At 62.1% G+C, this 16514-nt stretch overlaps 2 protein-coding genes across 3 annotated transcripts; both read right to left on the reverse strand.

The window, feature by feature from the left end:
- Positions 1–730: 730 nt before the first annotated feature.
- On the reverse strand, positions 731–11775 carry WDR73 (WD repeat domain 73). Its single transcript, XM_045824846.1, has 8 exons — positions 11723–11775; positions 11139–11206; positions 10813–10901; positions 9155–9243; positions 8498–8562; positions 3222–3386; positions 2566–2919; positions 731–1538 (listed from the first exon to the last, which is right to left on the reverse strand). The coding sequence occupies exons 1-8, from the start codon at positions 11761–11763 to the stop codon at positions 1303–1305; spliced, it is 1107 nt and encodes a 368-aa protein (XP_045680802.1). The 5' UTR covers positions 11764–11775; the 3' UTR covers positions 731–1302.
- An 885-nt stretch (positions 11776–12660) lies between these two features.
- NMB (neuromedin B) lies at positions 12661–15959 on the reverse strand. Of its 2 annotated transcripts, none has more exons than XM_045824863.1 (3): positions 15395–15959; positions 14603–14775; positions 12661–12925 (listed from the first exon to the last, which is right to left on the reverse strand). In XM_045824863.1, exons 1-3 carry the CDS (start codon positions 15549–15551, stop codon positions 12761–12763), a joined length of 495 nt encoding a protein of 164 aa, XP_045680819.1. In that variant the 5' UTR covers positions 15552–15959; the 3' UTR covers positions 12661–12760. The 2 variants fall into 2 exon arrangements, with proteins under 2 accessions (XP_045680819.1, XP_045680820.1); XM_045824864.1 differs by having other exon boundaries at positions 12747–12930.
- Between the last annotated feature and the right edge of the window lie 555 nt (positions 15960–16514).

A 16514-nucleotide genomic window follows, 5' to 3' on the forward strand; every position in this document is an offset into this window, starting at 1 on the left:
CAGGCCTCCCCAGGGCCCCGTGCCAGCCCTGCCCCGTCCGCCAGCCCGGACTCGGGGCGGCAGCCTCAGCCGAGGCGCCGGGTGGCCTCCTGACCCATCTCCGTGCAGAGTCGACTGAATCGCACGCGAGGAGGGGGTTCGGACCTAGGCCGTGGCCGTGGCCCGGCCACACCACGCGATTCTAGGAGACCCCATCGCTGATTCTGTCCTTGTGCTAGGTACGGCGGGAAGGCCGAGAACAGAAGTCCCGTGACCCGCCTTTACCAAGTTTCACTAGAAGAAAGTTTCCCATCAATTCCTCCAAGAGGACTCCCTCCCTTTTTGTGGTGGCCCCGCCCACCACACCCCGCCCTCTCCACCTGCAGTGCCTGAGCCCTGCCTCACGCTCCTCCAGGAGTTCTCCCCCGCCCGCCTCGTCTTCTGTTCTGGATATTCACACCCACACTCAGGCCCCGGCTCTGTCTCCAGCACGCAGCTCAGGGCGTGGGATGAGACAGGAGCTCAGTAAACCCCTGCCAGCTGAGTTCTCCTCATGGACACAGATTCAAGGTGCAAGACGCAGGTGGAGCCCAAAATTCCGACCTGGAGAATGGACTAGGTTTCCTACACCTTCCCTCGGTGAGAAGGTACACGTAAGCTGGCTTTGCCTTCAGTGCCCTCCCCTAAGTTGCGATCTTCTGCTATGGGTGAATGGAGACAAAGCTGAAACATTTATAAAACAGCCAACATCCCAGTGAAACAACTTGTATTTTTGAAATGTCACAGGTCACCAAAACCCGCTCCGCCAGGTGGTGGTGCTACGACAGGCCATGCCACAGAGGAGAGACCCGAACAGAGCCAGGACTTGGGTCCTGGTCCGCCCGGCTCCAACACGAGTGTCTCCATCAGGGGGTCACCTGAGCCTCCCAACCAGACAGAGCACAGGGAGCCGCGCTGCGTGGGGGTGGGCTGCAGGGTCGGCACGCAGGGAAGGACGACGGTGCAGGCCAGCGCGACATGGGATGCCTCCCACGGCCGGCCGGGACGGCGTCTGTGGTGCCAAGAGCCTGTGGGTTCAAACCTGCTGGAAGCAGCAGGGTCCTGTCGCCCCCGAGGGCCCGGACCCGAGAGCAGCCAGGTACAGACCTTTGCAGCAAGCACCCTACCCGGTGCTTTTCTATAGACTCCCCCTAACTTCCCCAGCACCCCCCGAGGTCGTTACTGCTACTCTCATTTCAGCAACCCGGACGCCCGAGCCCCGAATCAGCCCCCTCGGGGTGCGCACGGCACTGTCTCCCCGGAGGCCCCGCGGGAGGGCTGGCGTCAGTGGGGGGCGCGGAGGTCCACCCAGTCCCACACGTGCAGAGAGGCGTCGCTCGCTGCTGACAACAAGGTCCTTGGCTTGCAGGGGTGCCAGGTGTGGGTGGTGACCCGAGGGGCGGGGCCTGCCCCGCCGCCGTCCAGGAAGACGTGGCCTCTGTGAGTGAAGACTGGGTCTGCTCGGCCCTGCGATCCGTCCCAGGACGTGACGTCATGCACCTGCACTGTCCCGTCAAAGCCTGAGGAGGAAGGAGAAGTGAGAACGCCGGCAAGGACACGCCATCTCTGACGTGGCGTCTCTGACCCGCGCCACAGAACCACAGCAGGCCCTGGGGGAGGGGTCCGGCAGGAAACGAGGTCCCCGACGGCCAACCAGGGGTGCGGATACCGCCCTCTGCCGGCAGCTGCCGACCCCCGACCCCGGGGGTGGGTGGGGACGGAGACCTGCGGGCGTCGCTCATGTGCCAGGCCTGAGGCCGACCCCCGACCCCGGGGGTGGGTGGGGACGGAGACCTGCTGGCGTCGCTCACGTGCCAGGCCTGAGGCCGACCCCGGACACACGTTCTCTCTCACTTTCCACAACTGTACGGAGGAGGTGTGAGCACTCGCCCTGGGAGCCCGAGGCTTAAGAGACTTTTCCAAGCCTTTCCCACCTGCCCCATGTTCTCCGTCTCCCCCTGCCGGGGGAGGGGCAGCCTGCGGAGGAACGTCCTCAGCGCACCCCCCCACCCCCTGCCCTGGCTCTACCCTCGCTCACCCCCCCCCGCCCCGCCCCCCGCTGTCCTGCGAGAGGCCGGCCCCTCTGCCCACGCTGGCTCTCCCGCTCCCTCTGCGCCCTGCCGCCGTCGGTAGTCCTCTCTCGCTCTCTTGCTCGTCTCTCAGGCTCCCTGCCCCTCGGCGGGTGCTTCCCGCTGGCCTCCAGGTGCCCTCGCTAAGGACCCCACTCAAGCAGACGCAGCCAGGCCAGGCCAGCAGCCTGCTGCCCGCGGGAGGGGCCTGAGAGACGCCTGCGTGACCCCATCGCCGCCCCCCCCTCGGACAGCCCGTGGCCGCCCCGGTGTCCCCCCAGGCCTCCCGAGCAGCCTCAGAACCGAACTCCTGCTGGACAGGAAAGCCCGCCGCCACTCCTGTGTGAAGGCCCAACAGCCAGAATGGGGGGGCCTGCCCCTGGAGAGCCGGAGGGCTAACTTGGGGGGGCTCGGGGCACCCGGAAGCGCCCTGGAAGAGAAAGCGCAGACACAGACGCCGAGTCCCGCCCGGCGGTACCTGAGACGGCCACGCAGTGGTCCAGGCCTGGGGCCCACGTCACCCGCAGCAGCTCCGGGTCAGGGCTGGGTGTGGACACAGGGCACTGGCGTGCGCTCACGGGACGGCAGAGGTCCCGGGGGTCCAGAAGACAGAGCTGCCCGTCTGAGCGAAGGCCGGCGATGCTGGGTCCGGGGCCCGGGGCCTTGCCCCTGACCTCTGCACACCACCGCCCCCCGCCAGGCCCGGCGGTCTCTGACGGCGCCCACTTCTGCCGGGTGTCCACCAGCCCCAGCCGGCCCGAGGCGCAGCAGAAGGCAAAGGTGTCTGCGTCCAGGGCCTGCAGGCTACTGAGCTCCTCGCTGTCGCCGACACCTGGGGGACGGAGGGAGGGAGAGAAAAGCTGCGGGAGCCGCACGGGTCTGGCGATGTGGCGGGGCCGGCCGGCCGGACATGAGTCCCCTCCTCTGGGACGCGTCCCCCGTCCCAGGCAGAACGAGCCACGTCCCCCCCTCCTGTGCACCCCGCCACTGTGCTCAGCCAGGTGGGTGCCGGCCCCGCACGGCCTCCTCCAATCCCGGAACGGGAGCCCCTGAAGCCAGAGCTCGACTCTCATTCATCCTGGGTCCCCAGCCCCGTGGCCGGAGGGGCCGGCAAGGGGCACGCTGCGGCCGCACCTGAGGCGTACGTGGTCTTCTGGGACTCCAGGTCCACGGCCTTCAGATCGCTGAGCCGCGCCCCGTGCAGGACTGCGGGGGCCGCTGACGGGAAGACGGAGACCCGAGGCCAGAGACTCCCCTCGCTCTCAGGCACAGCAATGGTGCTGACGGCTCTGATGACATCTAGGGGGAAGGGGAGGCGGTGAAAGCCCACAGTGCTGACGCAGGCCGGCATCACCACACCGATACAGCCAGCCAGCCTTCCCCGCACATCTGAAGGTCAGGGGAGAAGGGGAACTGACAGCTGGCAAGAGACGATGTGGAGACACGAACTCTGAGTTGTGTTCACATTTTGAAACTGTCAGAAGAGAAGCACTACAATTCCTTCGTAATTTGTCTTATAAACTGTTTGGCAAATGGGTGATAATGAATCACAGCCACCGTCTTCCGAGCCCCAAAAGCAGTTCTGGCTGTTTACAGCTTGGCGGAGTACAAACAAGAGAAGAGAAAGGGCAGACGACACGGACAGCGTCGCTTACACCCTGAGTGAAAGCACAGGCACGGGGCGTGTGGACCCACACAAGTTCTCCCAAGACACACTCTGCGACCTCAGGGCTCCGCCGAAGCCTTGCAGGCGAAGGTTACGGTGCACGTGTCCTCGTCCTCAAACACAGACTGGACAAGAAAGCCCGTGTCCTTTTCACACTGAACAAGAGGCAGACACGTGACCTCAAGCTGAATCAAGCTTCAGTTGTCCTTGTCCGCCTCGGCTGCCAGGGGGCAGGCAGGCTCTGCGTCTGCACCTGCACCTGCAGCTGAGGCCTCCCGAACAGAAGCCGTTCACAACCCCGCTCGGAACAAGGTGGCTGCTGTCCGAACCGCTCGCTTGGAGACGTCTATGCTGCTGCTCCCGGAGGGCGCCCATTATTTGCTTCCCACACTCTCCGGAAAAGGGAGACTGTGCATCTCCCTCCATTCCAGAGGCCAGGTGAGCCGGGGCGTGCCCAGAAGGGATGCAGAAGGAGCACTGGCAGGACCGGGGCAGCAGGCTCACAAGCACGGAGTGCACGGTGGGGAGGGGCCGCCTGGGCTGAGCGAGAGTGCCCGGGCCCTTGGGCCTTGCTGCTCCCCAGGCCCGCAGGCCCTCAGCACAGAGTCGCGAACCCGCTCCCGCCACAGCAGCCTCAGAGGGTCGGGCAGACACAGCAGCTGAGCCTCGGGACCGGAGTCTGTCTCCGGGGAGGGCCAGTGAGGCTGTGACTCAAACCAGCCCCGGCAGGGCTTCCCGACTCCCCGAGGCCACACCGAAGCAACGCAGCTCCCTCCCTCCCACCCCCTCTGAGGGGCCTGCAGCAGATCCCCCAGGACCGGCTGCTCTGAGGCTGCTCTGAGAAGGGGCCTGGTCCCAGAGGCGACCTGTCCCTGACGGGGGAAGGGGGGGGGGCCCAGGGGAAGGCTTCAAAGACGGATTTCAAAGTCACAGTGGAAAACACGGGCCTCGGGGCTGAGAGCTGCTCTGCGATCAGCGCTGAAGAGAAGTGCGGGCTCCCTCCTCCTCTCGCCCTCGTCACCGGCAACACGCCCCCTCCGGGCAAATCCACGGCGCGGCTCCAAAGCAGCCCCACGCCGCACAGTGAGACCACCGGTCAGAGCAAGACACAGGCAGGCAGCCCCGAGGCCTCGGCGCTGAAACAAAAGAAGGCTGTGTCTGAAGACGCGACCGACACAGAACAGCTGGGCGCAGAGCCGGGCACCCTGCAGGAGTCGGGACGGCCGGACCCGTGTCACTGAGCGCGCGCGCATGTACGTACGCACGCCCCAGAAGCCGTATCCCTGACAAGGGCGGATCAGCCGAGGAGTCCAAGAAGACGCTGAGGCCTGCCCAGGGCAGAGGGAGCCGCGCCAGACTGAAGACTTCAGTTCAGAGGGGAAGCGGCAGCCGAGAGGAGGGGGAGGAGGCCTCCGGCCCTGCCAGGGGCTGGGACAGCGGGGGGAGGCCCGGGCAGCGCGGCCTCCGCAAGGCTCGCACTTTCCGCCTGAGGCAGCTGTGAAAACACGGCCTGGGCACCTCTGCGCCCATGCCTGCCGCTGTGGCGCACGTGCCTCACGCAGCCTTGGGTCAGGTCAGGTCTTCCACGGGCAAAGGACGGGACCTGAAACACCCCTCCGCTAGGGGCACTTGTGTCTTCGCCATAAAGTAACGAACTCCCACTCCGGTGTGCACGCAGCCCCGTGCGTCTGACGAGTGCGCCTGCCCCGTGCGCAGGCCAGATCTGTTCCAGACGTGCTGACAAAACCCGGGTTTCAGACACGGAAGCTGTGGCTCAGAACTGGACCTTGGAAAAGCCTCCAAAATAATACCCTGCTTTTAGGTTTCTAGGAAAACAGCCGGCCAGCTTTCCCCAGGCTCTAGAACATTCTGCACTGATACCTGGGGAAGACGCCTGTTTATGTGATCTCCTGCTCTCACCGGAGTATCGGAGCCAGCCGCCTGGGGGGGCCGCAGGTCGTGCAGGGGGGCAGCCTGGCACCGCAGCCCCGCGTGCACCCAGGCAGCAGCGAGGTGCCTCCAGGCGGAAGGCAAGATCCCCCCTCCCCTCCCCTCCCCTCCGAACCGCTAGGCACCGCACAGCCCACTTGTGGGCAGACTACGAGTTACTGGCGTGAGGACAGACGTGAAGATCAATGGAACAGAATGGACAGTCCAGAAGCGATCCCTTCCGTCAATCGATCTGCCGCGCAGGTGGACAGGAGAGTCACAGGCAGAAAGTAGGTGCAGACCCCCTTCCTCACACCGCACACAAAAGTTAACGCTAAAGAGAGCACAGACTTCAACGTGGGAGGAAAGAAATCAGAAGTTTTGTGAAAGAAAACAGGGGAAACTTTGAGTCAGGTAAAGATTTCTATACATGTTTTTTCTTATCCTCTTTTCTTAGATAAGTCCCTTTAAATTTCATAAAATAAGGGCTTGGTGATGATGAACTCCTTTAACTTGACCTTATCTGAGAAGCACTTTATCTGCCCTTCCATTCTAAATGAGAGCTTTGCTGGACAGAGTCATCTGGGATGTAGATCCTTGTGATAACTGTAATAGCATAATCAATAAAGTATATTAAAAAAAAAGATTTCTTAGCTCTGTCACGAGAAGTGCAGTCCCTCACAGTCAACAGTGACAAATCAGACCTCTCGGCGGACAAATCCCCAGGACGTCGCCCAGCGCTCTGCGTGGGGGCGCACGGCGAACACGCGCCGGCTGGGGGAGGTGTGGCTGCTGCTGCGGATCACGGCAATTACTATCATCATTATAACTGAGCCCTTCCCTCGACAGACTGCCGCCAGCGGCCAGTTCCAGGCCGAGTGCGGGCACGGTGCACGCCGCTGGTCAGTGGGAACGCCGGCACCTCTCCCAGAGCCCACGTCTGCTGTTACTACTGCAGCAGCTGTTCCTACTGAACTGTGGTCGCCGCCCGGCATGGCTGTGAGCAGACTCCGAAGCCCGGCCTGCGTCTTGGTTCGGCTGCTGTCCTTGTGAATAGGAACCGGTGAGCCTCTCCGGGACGGACTCTGCTCTCAGACTCGGGGGGATGCACTCGGAAAGCACCCAGCCCAGTGCCTGGGGTGTGACGCGCACCCACGAGCACCCTGGGTCACGTCTCCCAGACTGCGGGTGAAGCTGAACAAGCACCCGTGAGAACGCACAAGGCAGAACATTGGGGGGCCCTTGACAGCTACTGCCTCAGCCGGGGAAAAGCAACCTCACCACAAAGATCCGAGTCGGCATTTCCCCAAAGGAAATGTGGGAACTGCTAAGCAGCACCGGAAAAGACGCTCCGCACGGCCAGTCACGAAGAAAACGCAAAGGGAGCCGCAATGGTGTACAGTCTCACACCCGTTAGGACGGAGCGATGGGGATCCTCACACCCCGCTGGTGGGAACGTAAATGACGACACCATCTCGGGAAACAGTTTGGAAGTTTCTCAGCGTATCGAACATAAACTTGCCACACGACCCGGCAACGTCACTGACTGCCCGGGAGACGGGAGGACACGCGTGCGTCCACAGAGACTGATCGGTGAACGTTCCGAGCAGCACTGTTCGCAACAGCCGGACGTCGAGCCCACCAACCGGCGGACGAGTGTGTGACACACGCGGCCCACCCAGACAGCGGAGCACCACTCGGCCATAGAGGGGACAGGCTACCGATGCACACCGTGACGGGGTGTGACAGGCGGGCCTCGAAGCACCGTGCTCCGTGAGAGAAGTCACACACAAGAGACCACGTACTGCGCGCTGCCATCGACACGAAGGGAGTTTACAGAGGCAGGAGGCGGATTGGTGGCTGCCTGGGGCGCGGCGTGGGCAGGAGATTAGCAGTAAATGGCATAATGGATCTTCCTGGAAGTTACAAAAATGTTCTAAGAGTTGATTTATAGTGACGGCTGCACGGCTTGTTAAATTTACTAAAAGTCACTGAACCGTATACCAAAAATGGGTGAATCTCAGTAAAAGTACGTAACCAACAATCACGACGACGAGAAAGTGACGCGAGCACCTGGAGGTGACACGGAAGCGACAAAAAGGAAACAGTGAAGGAAGGTGCACGGGGCGGTGACCTCCGGGCGAGGGAGCACACCAACGGCCTTTCGGCGACAGTGACTCTCGGAGAGGAGCCAGCCCCCGAGGCCAGTTTCTGGGAAGCAGCCAAGGCAGGCGGCGTGGGGACCCGCCGGCAGGCAGAGCACCCATCGCACCGGCTGGCCGACAAGGCCCTGACTGCAGGAGGGATGCCGGGGCTGGGTCGGCACTGCGGGCTCGGCACCCGCGACAGGGGACGCCGAGGGGACTCCCCTGCACTCGCAGGCGCTGCAGGAGCGGAGTGACTTCTCTGAGGGAGATGGGCTCAGCCAAGCCTCCCGCTCCCTCCCTCCATTTCCTTCCCAGAGGCTACCGTGCCGCGGAGAGGGGACCTCCGCTGCCTCCTCCCCTCCACAAGGTGAGCGCACCTGTGTGGTCATAGCTCTGTCCTAGCCGCTGCCACTGCACCTGCCTGGGGGAGAGGCAGTTCGCTACGGGCCCCGCCTGTGAGCGGGCTGCTAAGTTCCATTCCTGAAGCGAGTTACAGGAAGCTCCACCTGGGGCCTGTGTGCTATGCCGTGGCTGCTAATTCATCCCTGCCTGCATTAAAGTAGACGCTGAGTTTCAGTTCCCACCCGGCTCCGGGTCTACTTCTTACTTGGCTCAGATTAGGGGAGGGAGGTGTGTGTGACAGCCCGCACCAAGTCGAACCCACTCACCGCTGTCCTCGGCAACCTGCCACACCTGCAGGGAACAACCTGGAAGGCCACTGGTCACCAGCAACCTGTTTGGGACAGACAGGCAATCTCAGGTCAGCCAGCGGGGAGCCCACCCACACGCCCTTTCCCCTCTCCGGCCCACTCAGCTTGGGACTCCTACACGCCCACCTCAGGAAAGCTCGCTGCAGGAAGGGACTGTCCACACCAGTCACCCTCGCCGAACAGGAGGAGCAGACTCGTCCACCCTGGGGACAGGGCCACAGCCGTGGAGAGGCACGGGACTGGGCTGGGCTCCCCTGTGGCACGGGGTGTCCTGGAGAAGACACCAGCACGGAGCCCGAGCGCACAGTCCTGACCCGACTCTCAGCCTCGGCCGGCCAGGCTGTCGGCCCCCTCACATGCCAGCAGCTCCGGAGAGCCTAGGAGCAACCTTCTACTTTCTATCTGGAGCAGCTCCAGAGGTCTGTGGGTTACAGTGGTCGGAAGGTCTTCGGAGGGACCACAAAGACACCAAGCAATAGCTCCTCTGTATCCCAGTTTCTGTGCGCGTGTGCTGAGGTGGGAGGGAAGGGGAGGTGACGGAGGGAGGCGGAACGCCCGCGACATTTCTGGCCACCCCGTCCCGCAGGGAGGGTCTGGGTCACCAGCTGACCATACCTGGTGTCTGGCACGTGCTTCAGATCAAAGACGGGCCTGTCCGAAAACCCTCCGTGGCGTACCTTGAAATCTCTTTCTGGGAACAAGCCCTGCGATACAGAGCGGTGGCCAGTCAGACAGAGCCTGCTCCCCAAAGGAAGGCTGCAGGGGAGCGCCAGGTGAGGAGCCAGATCCCAGCCTGGCGGGAAGGGAAGCCAGGGGAGCCGCTCTGCTGGCAACAGATGCTTCTCCCTGCGGGGCCTCGAGGGCTGTGATTTGTCGGTGTCGGTCTCAGCCGCCCGCACGGACAGCTTCCTCGCACACCCAAACCCCCTCCCCACCTCTCCCCAGCCCCTTTCACTCTGGCACGAGTGTTACACTGCAGGCCTTCTAGGAGCAGTCACAGAGGCTTAACAGCTTCATGGCGGGGGAAGCTGGAAGTTATTTCTCCTGCCACCTCCCATTGAAAGTCAGATGGGTCTTTCTGGTAATAAAAATATAGCTACCAATTATCCAGCATTGAACGTATCAGGCACTGTGCTTAGTGCTTTATCTACTTTATCTCACTGAATTCTTACGAACACCCAATGAGACGTAGGTGCCAGAATTATCCCAATTCTAAAATGACAAAACTAAAGCACAGAGCATTTCAGCATGTTTTTGAAGATCACACAGGGTTACCCTGTGAATCTGAACCCCAGTCTGCCTACCGGGCCCATGCTCTTGGTCCCTAGACCACGGTCTCCGTGCACAGAACTGCAGGCGGGGAAAGGAAGTGGCACACGAGGGGAAAGGAAAAGCCAGCGGTGAGGCGGGAGGTAACGCAGGTCCCTCACAAAGGCCCCGTCTGGGCTCCAGCTCGAGCAGAGGAGATGGGGAGACCAACGCACTCGGCAGCACCCGCAGGAAACATCCCCCCGGGGAACGGACCGGCGGCCCTACTAGACGAGGGCGGTGATTTTACAGCAACACCAGGCAGACACTAACTCTTTCCTTCCGACTCTTCTCTTCTCTTGGCTTCTGAAACACTGACCTTTCCTGAGAGTCCTCCTACTTTAAATATTTTATTTTTTATTTTTGATCTAGAGCGAGAGAAAGCCAGGGTGGGAGGGGAAGGAGAGGGAGAAAAATATCAACTGGCTGCCGTTCACATGTGTCCTAAGGGACCAAAACAGCAACCCGGGCATGTGCCCTGATCGGGAATCGAACTGGCAACCTTTCAGTGCGAGGGAAGACGAGCCACACTGGCCCAGGCGCGCTCCAGGTTTAACATTATTCCTTCTTAGTATTCCTTGTGGGTTCCTCTTCCTCCATCCGATCCTTCTGTTTTTAACCACCTTCCCCTCTTATTTCTTATGCATTCCACATTCATTCTTGATCATCCTAAGGGTTTTAACCGCCCTCTATACCTCAATAGCGCCGTAAATCTATTTCCGATAAACTAAAAGTGACCTCTTCCTCTAGCAGCCCTCTGAAAAATCATGGGACATTCCCTAATACTCATCTCTGTGCATTTCTGCCTCCCTCTTTGGGACCGGAAGGGCAAGCTCAGGGTTTGTCTCTCCGTCTCCCTCCTTCTAGTACCCAGGACAACAGCTGGTTGACCACGGAAGGTCCATAAAGGTTTAACAGATGACTAAAAGTAGACACATATACGCAGCATTTGTATTTCAAATTACCTGGTTTTCTTTTACAGACAGTCTGAGAGGTAATGTCAGATGAAGAATTTCGTTTTTTTTCAGGCGTTCATAGCCAGCGACAAGAACTCCTGGAGAAAGAAAGAGACGGAGCTGTGACAAACTGCTAGAAAGATTCTGGACCATGGCTGGGTCCAGAAACTCCGCCAAACCCGCAGTGGGGGATGGGACAGATCCCGATCTTAGGAAGTGCCGGCAGGGCACAAAATCGCCCCGCGTGGCCAGGGGGCTCTCAGAAGAGTGGGCTGGATCCCTCGGGGCTGAGCTCCTGTGTGCCTGCTGGGCTGAGTGGGATCCCATCTCCTCACCTTTGTCACCAATCCACTCAAGGACGCGAGTGGCACCGGAGAGGTCGAATGCATGGAAATCCTGGTACCTGCACGACAGGGACACAGGGTGACGGTGCACAGCACTTCACAGCTGCTAAAGAACTCTGGCATGGTTCGGCGTTGGGGGACCCCGGCTCTGGAGTCAGCCACACCCAGGATCAAGTCGCGCTCCACATTTCTCTCCCAGTGTGACTGCAACCAGGCAGTCAGGCTTTCCCCGAGGCTAGGAGCTCCCCGAGCACCCAGACGCCCCCAAGTTCATGGGAGGAATCTGTGAGATAATCTGGGGCTCAACTCAGAGGCTGGTGCAAAATAACCGGACACATATTATTACCCTTCACAAGCACTGCTCCCACTGGCAGCTCACACCACTTGGCCCACGCGGCAATGTGCGACTTCCCAGAGGCAGAGCCGAGGCCCAGGCGGAGTCCTCCGTGCGGGGGGGCCCCCGTCCCGCCGCCTGCGCCCGCGGGGCCCAGAACAGGATTCTCTACGCGCTGCTTCTCGCGCCTGCCGGCCCAGCTGTGCCACCGAGTCCCCGGTTCCAGGACCACACGACTTACAAGCGCAAGGATTCTACCAGCCAGTCCTCCTCAAGCTCCATAGCAACTGTCACTTCCGGTACCCAACTTCCGCCTCGGAGCCTTCCTGCGCCGGAGCAGTCTTCTCGCGAGGAGTGGGCGCGGCCTGCTCGGAAGCAGGGGGCGTGGTCTCACGCCAGGGGGGCGGGACTTAGACTTGGGGGAGCGCGGGCCCCCGAGCGGCTGTGCCCTTCGCCCGCCTAGGTCCTGGGTTCTCCCGGCGAAGGCTCCGGGAAAATGACGTAGCATCAGGAATTCCTAGGATGTCAGCTCCGGGCAGGGCCTGAGGGACCTAACACCGATCTTTACGACCGGGTTATCTGAAGCCCAGTGGGCCAGGGCCAGGTAAAATACAGTACGCCTGGTAAAATTCCAATTTTAGGTAAATGAGTAATTTTATCCTAAAAGCATACCCATGCAATATTAGGCCATCTTATACGAAAAAAAACGATTATTTATTTGAAATTCTGATTTAACCAGGCGTCCTGTACTTTTTGCTCACTCTGGCAGTCCTACGGGGAGCCAGAGGAGAGGCGAGAGCGCGGCAGAGTCGGAGTCCCGCTGGGCCCCCCTCAAAGTTTGGCGAGAGGATGGAATGAATGGGATCGGCAAAGCCCCGCGTAGTGTAGGCAACTCCCTTTGATGGGCAAGCAAACATACGACTTGCCTGTAGGTGGCAGAGGCGAGCGTAGAACCAGTTGCCGGGCACCAGACCTGGCATTCGGCAGGTGTGGAGTGACCTGCTTGCGGAATGAGCGGACGGGTAGCAGTCCCGGGTCGGTGCCCGGCTGGTGCCACAGCGTGCTCTGGGTACTGGGGAGCCAACCCTTATCTCACGTGAACACCCCATCGTCCAGACCCCTTTCCCTCCCATTCCCTCAAACACGCTGGAAGGAGAGGACCAGGCGTTCTGTGTAAAGAGCAGGCTTTTTATTCACCACTTCGACAGGGAAGCAGGAAATACAGCAGGAATATACTCTGTGTCTGCACTGGCGATATTCCTGGTGACGCGGCCAGAAATCACAGTAGTGGAGTAATGGAGATTTGAGCCCAGGATTTACAGCCAGGGGAGGCCACTGCCAGGGTCCCATTCAGCACCTTCCCTGCATGGGCACAATCTAAGCCATGTGGTTGCATCTTCCTCACTAACGGCATCACTTCTGCAGCATTCGCACCAGCAGCCTCCTGTACTGAAAGGGAACACACATTGATCCGGGCGGAGGGGGCAACTGATAGGGGCATCCTGCCATTCCTGGGCGCTAGGCATCCGCAGTCCCATAGGGACAGGCTGTCATCGGAGGCAACCCCCCTCACCTCTCTTCCTGAGGAAGGGCCTGGCAGGGGTCAGGGCAGTGTTTTCTCACAGTAAGAGCCCCACCCTCACAGCCATGACAGTGAAGGGAGCTCATAGAAGACAAGCCCGCCTACAGTGACTGGCCCTCTGCCAGGGTCAGTGTTCTCACTGCCCCCCGACTCACCTCTGAAGCCCGTCCCCCAGGGCCAGGTACAGTGTCATCGGATTTTCTGGCTGGTCTGCATGTTTCAGGCCTTCAAGACCAACGGCCCCAGAGGTGACACCGTCTCCCTTCAGACTCAGCCAGCTCCAGCTCCTAGCTGACCCTTTCACCTGAGGTCCCCAGGGCGACGTGGTTCTGGGCATCGGGAGGGTCAGGAGGGTGGACTGCAGCGGGACCCTCTCCAGGGCATGCCCCTCCCTTCTTTCAAAACGCACACACCCCGCGCTCGGCGCAGCGGGCGATGCAAAGGTGAGTCAGCAGCAGGCGCTGCCAGGGAGCTCGGGCTACCCCAGCTCCCGTTCACTGGCCACTTTCTACGCACCTGGCATCACGCTAAGCACAGGACATGGTCTCATTTCAAGGGAGACGGGCGCTATGACCCCCATTTCATGGGTGAGGATGATGAGGCTTAGAGAGGTTAAAGGACATTTCTAAGCAGCTAGGTTTTCGGCCTCGCACACTGACACCCCCCGGCCACCTCCTCACTCTGCCTTCCGCACACAGTGCACACAGTGGCAGAGCGCCAGGGGAGGTGGGGGCGGGGCGGGGGAGACAGCACCGGCAGCAGGGAATGGCTAGAGACTAAGGCTGGCTTGGCTCTCGCTTTGGGGCCCTGAGCCCCACAGGCCAGTGGTTTACAACCGAGGAGGGTTTTAACTCCTGCTCCTTCCTTTCACCCGAGCCCCTCTGGCAGCGTCTGAAGCCCTTTCCGGCCGTCACAGTCCGGGGGATGGGGGACGATGCAGTAGTGGACAGGGACCAGGGATGCTGCTACGCTTCCCCCGGTGCACGGGACTGCCTCCCCAGGGAGAATTCCCCAGCCCAGAACGTGCCGAGGCTGACAGGCCTGCCCCTGGTCGCAGAGCCAGAGGGCAGACTGGGAAGGGCACCGGTCAAGGTGAACAGGGCTGGTCTCGGCTGCTGATGGACTCGTCTGCCCCCTCTGTGGGCCTCGGTGCCCCAACGTCAACCACAAGCATATCCGGGGCACCCCAAGGTGGGCACGCTGGGTGGGGGTGCACCTGGGCCGTCTGGGGAAGGTCCGGCTGCAAGACGCTGCCTTCAGACCAGGCACCTGGTGAGGGGAAAGCTTCTGCTTCTCACTCTGGGGGGGTTGCTGGGAAGGTCCCTCTCCTTTTACTATTATCATTTTCTTCCTTTTGATTTCTTCACCTGCCTTCCTTTCTTTGGAGGCCTCTCCCTTCGAGCTCTGGAGCACAGGGGGCGCCCAGAACCCCTGGATTTCTGGGGCCCATGGCTCCCAGCCGGGCAGGCAGGCCCTAAACCCAGTGCTGACGCGAGGGGCAGCCCCGGCCCCGGCTGAGGGCAGGGAGGGCCGGCTCACCTGAGTGTGCGGCGGTGGGCCGCCGGGGCCCGCGCCCAGAGCTTTCCTCAGCAGGAGGCTCCTGAGCAGACCGTGACTCAGCTGCGGCCTCTGGTCCCTCGGGGAGGTGTGGGGGGCCGTCCCCAGCAGGGGGGGGCTGGGGGGCTTCACACTCTTCTTGCCCATGAAGTGACCTAGACAGGAGGCGCCGGGGCACAAGGAAGTCAGGGAGCGAGGACCCTGCCACGGTGGGAAAGCCCCCGGTCTTGCCCGCTGTTTAGTTTCCCGGCAGGAATACGTGCCACCTCCTCCCTCCTCACCGAGGAGCCATAAGGACCCCTGGCGGGCAGCCAAGCCTGCACCTCACCTTTTCCTGAACAGCTGGAGGGGTGGAGAGGACGGCGCAGCGAGGAGCGAGGAGCGGGTGGGATGGGCCAGGGCCCGCTCGGAGACGGGGGCAGAGGGCAGAGAAGGAAGTGGGGAAGGGAGGGGGGTCTGGGAGGTGGAGGTGCAGCGAGAAGACACACGGAGGTTAGAGGAGAAGTCAGCGGGGTCTTGCTTAAATTAAGGGAAGGGCCACCGGCTGGCGGGCAGACATAGGATCCAGCCTCTCACCTCTGCTTGAAAGTGGCCGAGGGACCTCAGCCAACTCACTGCCCTGTCTGGGTCTCAAGCCGTCCATCTACTACATCAGATGAGTTACAGGGTCCCCGCCCGCCCAGTGGACCGTCTGTGGCCGAGGGGCGGCCAGAGAAGGAAAAGGGGTTGAGAGCCCGGTGGTGAGGGGCACCTGCCCAGGTCCCAAAGACTTACCGGTGGCCCAGAGGTTGCCTCGCGGGTGCACTCGGGTTTTGCTGGCCCGGCTGCGGGGCTCGGGGAGATCCCAGCTGAACGAGGCAGCGCTGGCAGCGAGCAAAGCGAAGAGCAGGATGCTGCCCAGCCGCCCGGCGCCCCGCGCCCGCAGGGCCATGGCTGTGCCCAGGCTGCGCCGCGCCGTCGCTGCGCTCCTGCTGAGCTGCGAGCCTTTCCTGCGGGGCCTGCCTTCCAGCTTTTAAACCCGCGCCCTGGGGCGGAGCCTGCCTCGGGAGCCGCCCCTGCTTTCCTTTCCGCCCCGCCCCGCCCCGCCCCGCCCCGCCAGCCCTTCCACGGGGCCCTCCACAACCCGCACACCCAGACTCCCGCACCAGTGGGCACCGCTCCCGCGGGATGTCCGGCCTTCCCCGCGCGCGCCCCCCTCTACGCCCCCCTTTGTAAGGGTAAGAGCGGGGCGAGGATGCTCCCCCAGCGTCACACCGGGTCCAAGCCCTGCAAAGACCCAGGTACTAGGGGAGCCCCTCGCTCCCTCCCTGGACTCCGGCCGACTCTGTCCGCTCCAGGCTAGCCCTCGGCACTCAGCAGAACTCACTGGGACCGGAAAGCAGAGTGAGGACGGACAAGGAGCCCCGCCCCATGGCCGCCCTGCTGGGCAGAGGCCCCGCAGCAGCTGCTGGGCCGGGGGAGGCGGACCTCTGGGCTGGGGGAGCGGGCACCGGACCGGGAGCCCGGTGCAAGCTGCGTGACACCCTGGAACCCCACGGGTCTGCAACGTGAGGCGGGAATAACCACACGGCCCTGTTTTTAATACTTTTACGTGTTTAGCAGTTTCCCGTGGTGGAAAGCAGCCGTCCTACAGCACCGCCCACTCACACTCAGCACCCCCCCCCCCCCAGGGAGCTGTCCAGGCTCCCTCGGGGAGAACCTCCGGGTCAGCGACATGCGGGCAAAGCAGCGGCGCTCCAAAAATGTTTCCTGACCACCGCAGCTCGGGGCACTCTGCCGGGCGGGCGCCGTAGGAGGGGAGACGCAAGGGGGGTCCCCTGGAGAGACGGAGGGCACGGAGCGACGGCGGGGAGCGGGGTGCGGGCCGAGCCGCGGAAGCCCCCACAGCACAGCC

The sequence above is a fragment of the Phyllostomus hastatus genome, unplaced genomic scaffold, assembly GCF_019186645.2.
Source record: "Phyllostomus hastatus isolate PE091 unplaced genomic scaffold, TTU_PhHast_1.1 phas_scaffold_555, whole genome shotgun sequence".
Lineage (NCBI taxonomy): Eukaryota > Metazoa > Chordata > Mammalia > Chiroptera > Phyllostomidae > Phyllostomus > Phyllostomus hastatus.

Bases quoted from the DNA above. Each gene is read 5' to 3' on its own strand.
- WDR73 (XM_045824846.1), bottom strand. From the start codon at position 11,763: ATGGAGCTTGAGGAGGACTGGCTGGTAGAATCCTTGCGCTT. The intron at 11,207-11,722 runs GTAAGTCGTGTG...CCTGTCGTGCAG, and splicing joins CTGGTAGAATCCTTGCGCTT to GTACCAGGATTTCCATGCAT. The intron at 8,563-9,154 runs GTATGGTCAGCT...TGTCCCAAACAG, and splicing joins AAGCACGTGCCAGACACCAG to GTTGCTGGTGACCAGTGGCC.
- NMB (XM_045824863.1), bottom strand. From the start codon at position 15,551: ATGGCCCTGCGGGCGCGGGGCGCCGGGCGGCTGGGCAGCATCCTGCTC. The intron at 14,776-15,394 runs GTAAGTCTTTGG...CCTCCTGTCTAG, and splicing joins AGGCAACCTCTGGGCCACCG to GTCACTTCATGGGCAAGAAG. The intron at 12,926-14,602 runs GTGAGCCGGCCC...CTTTCAGTACAG, and splicing joins GCCCACCGCCGCACACTCAG to GAGGCTGCTGGTGCGAATGC.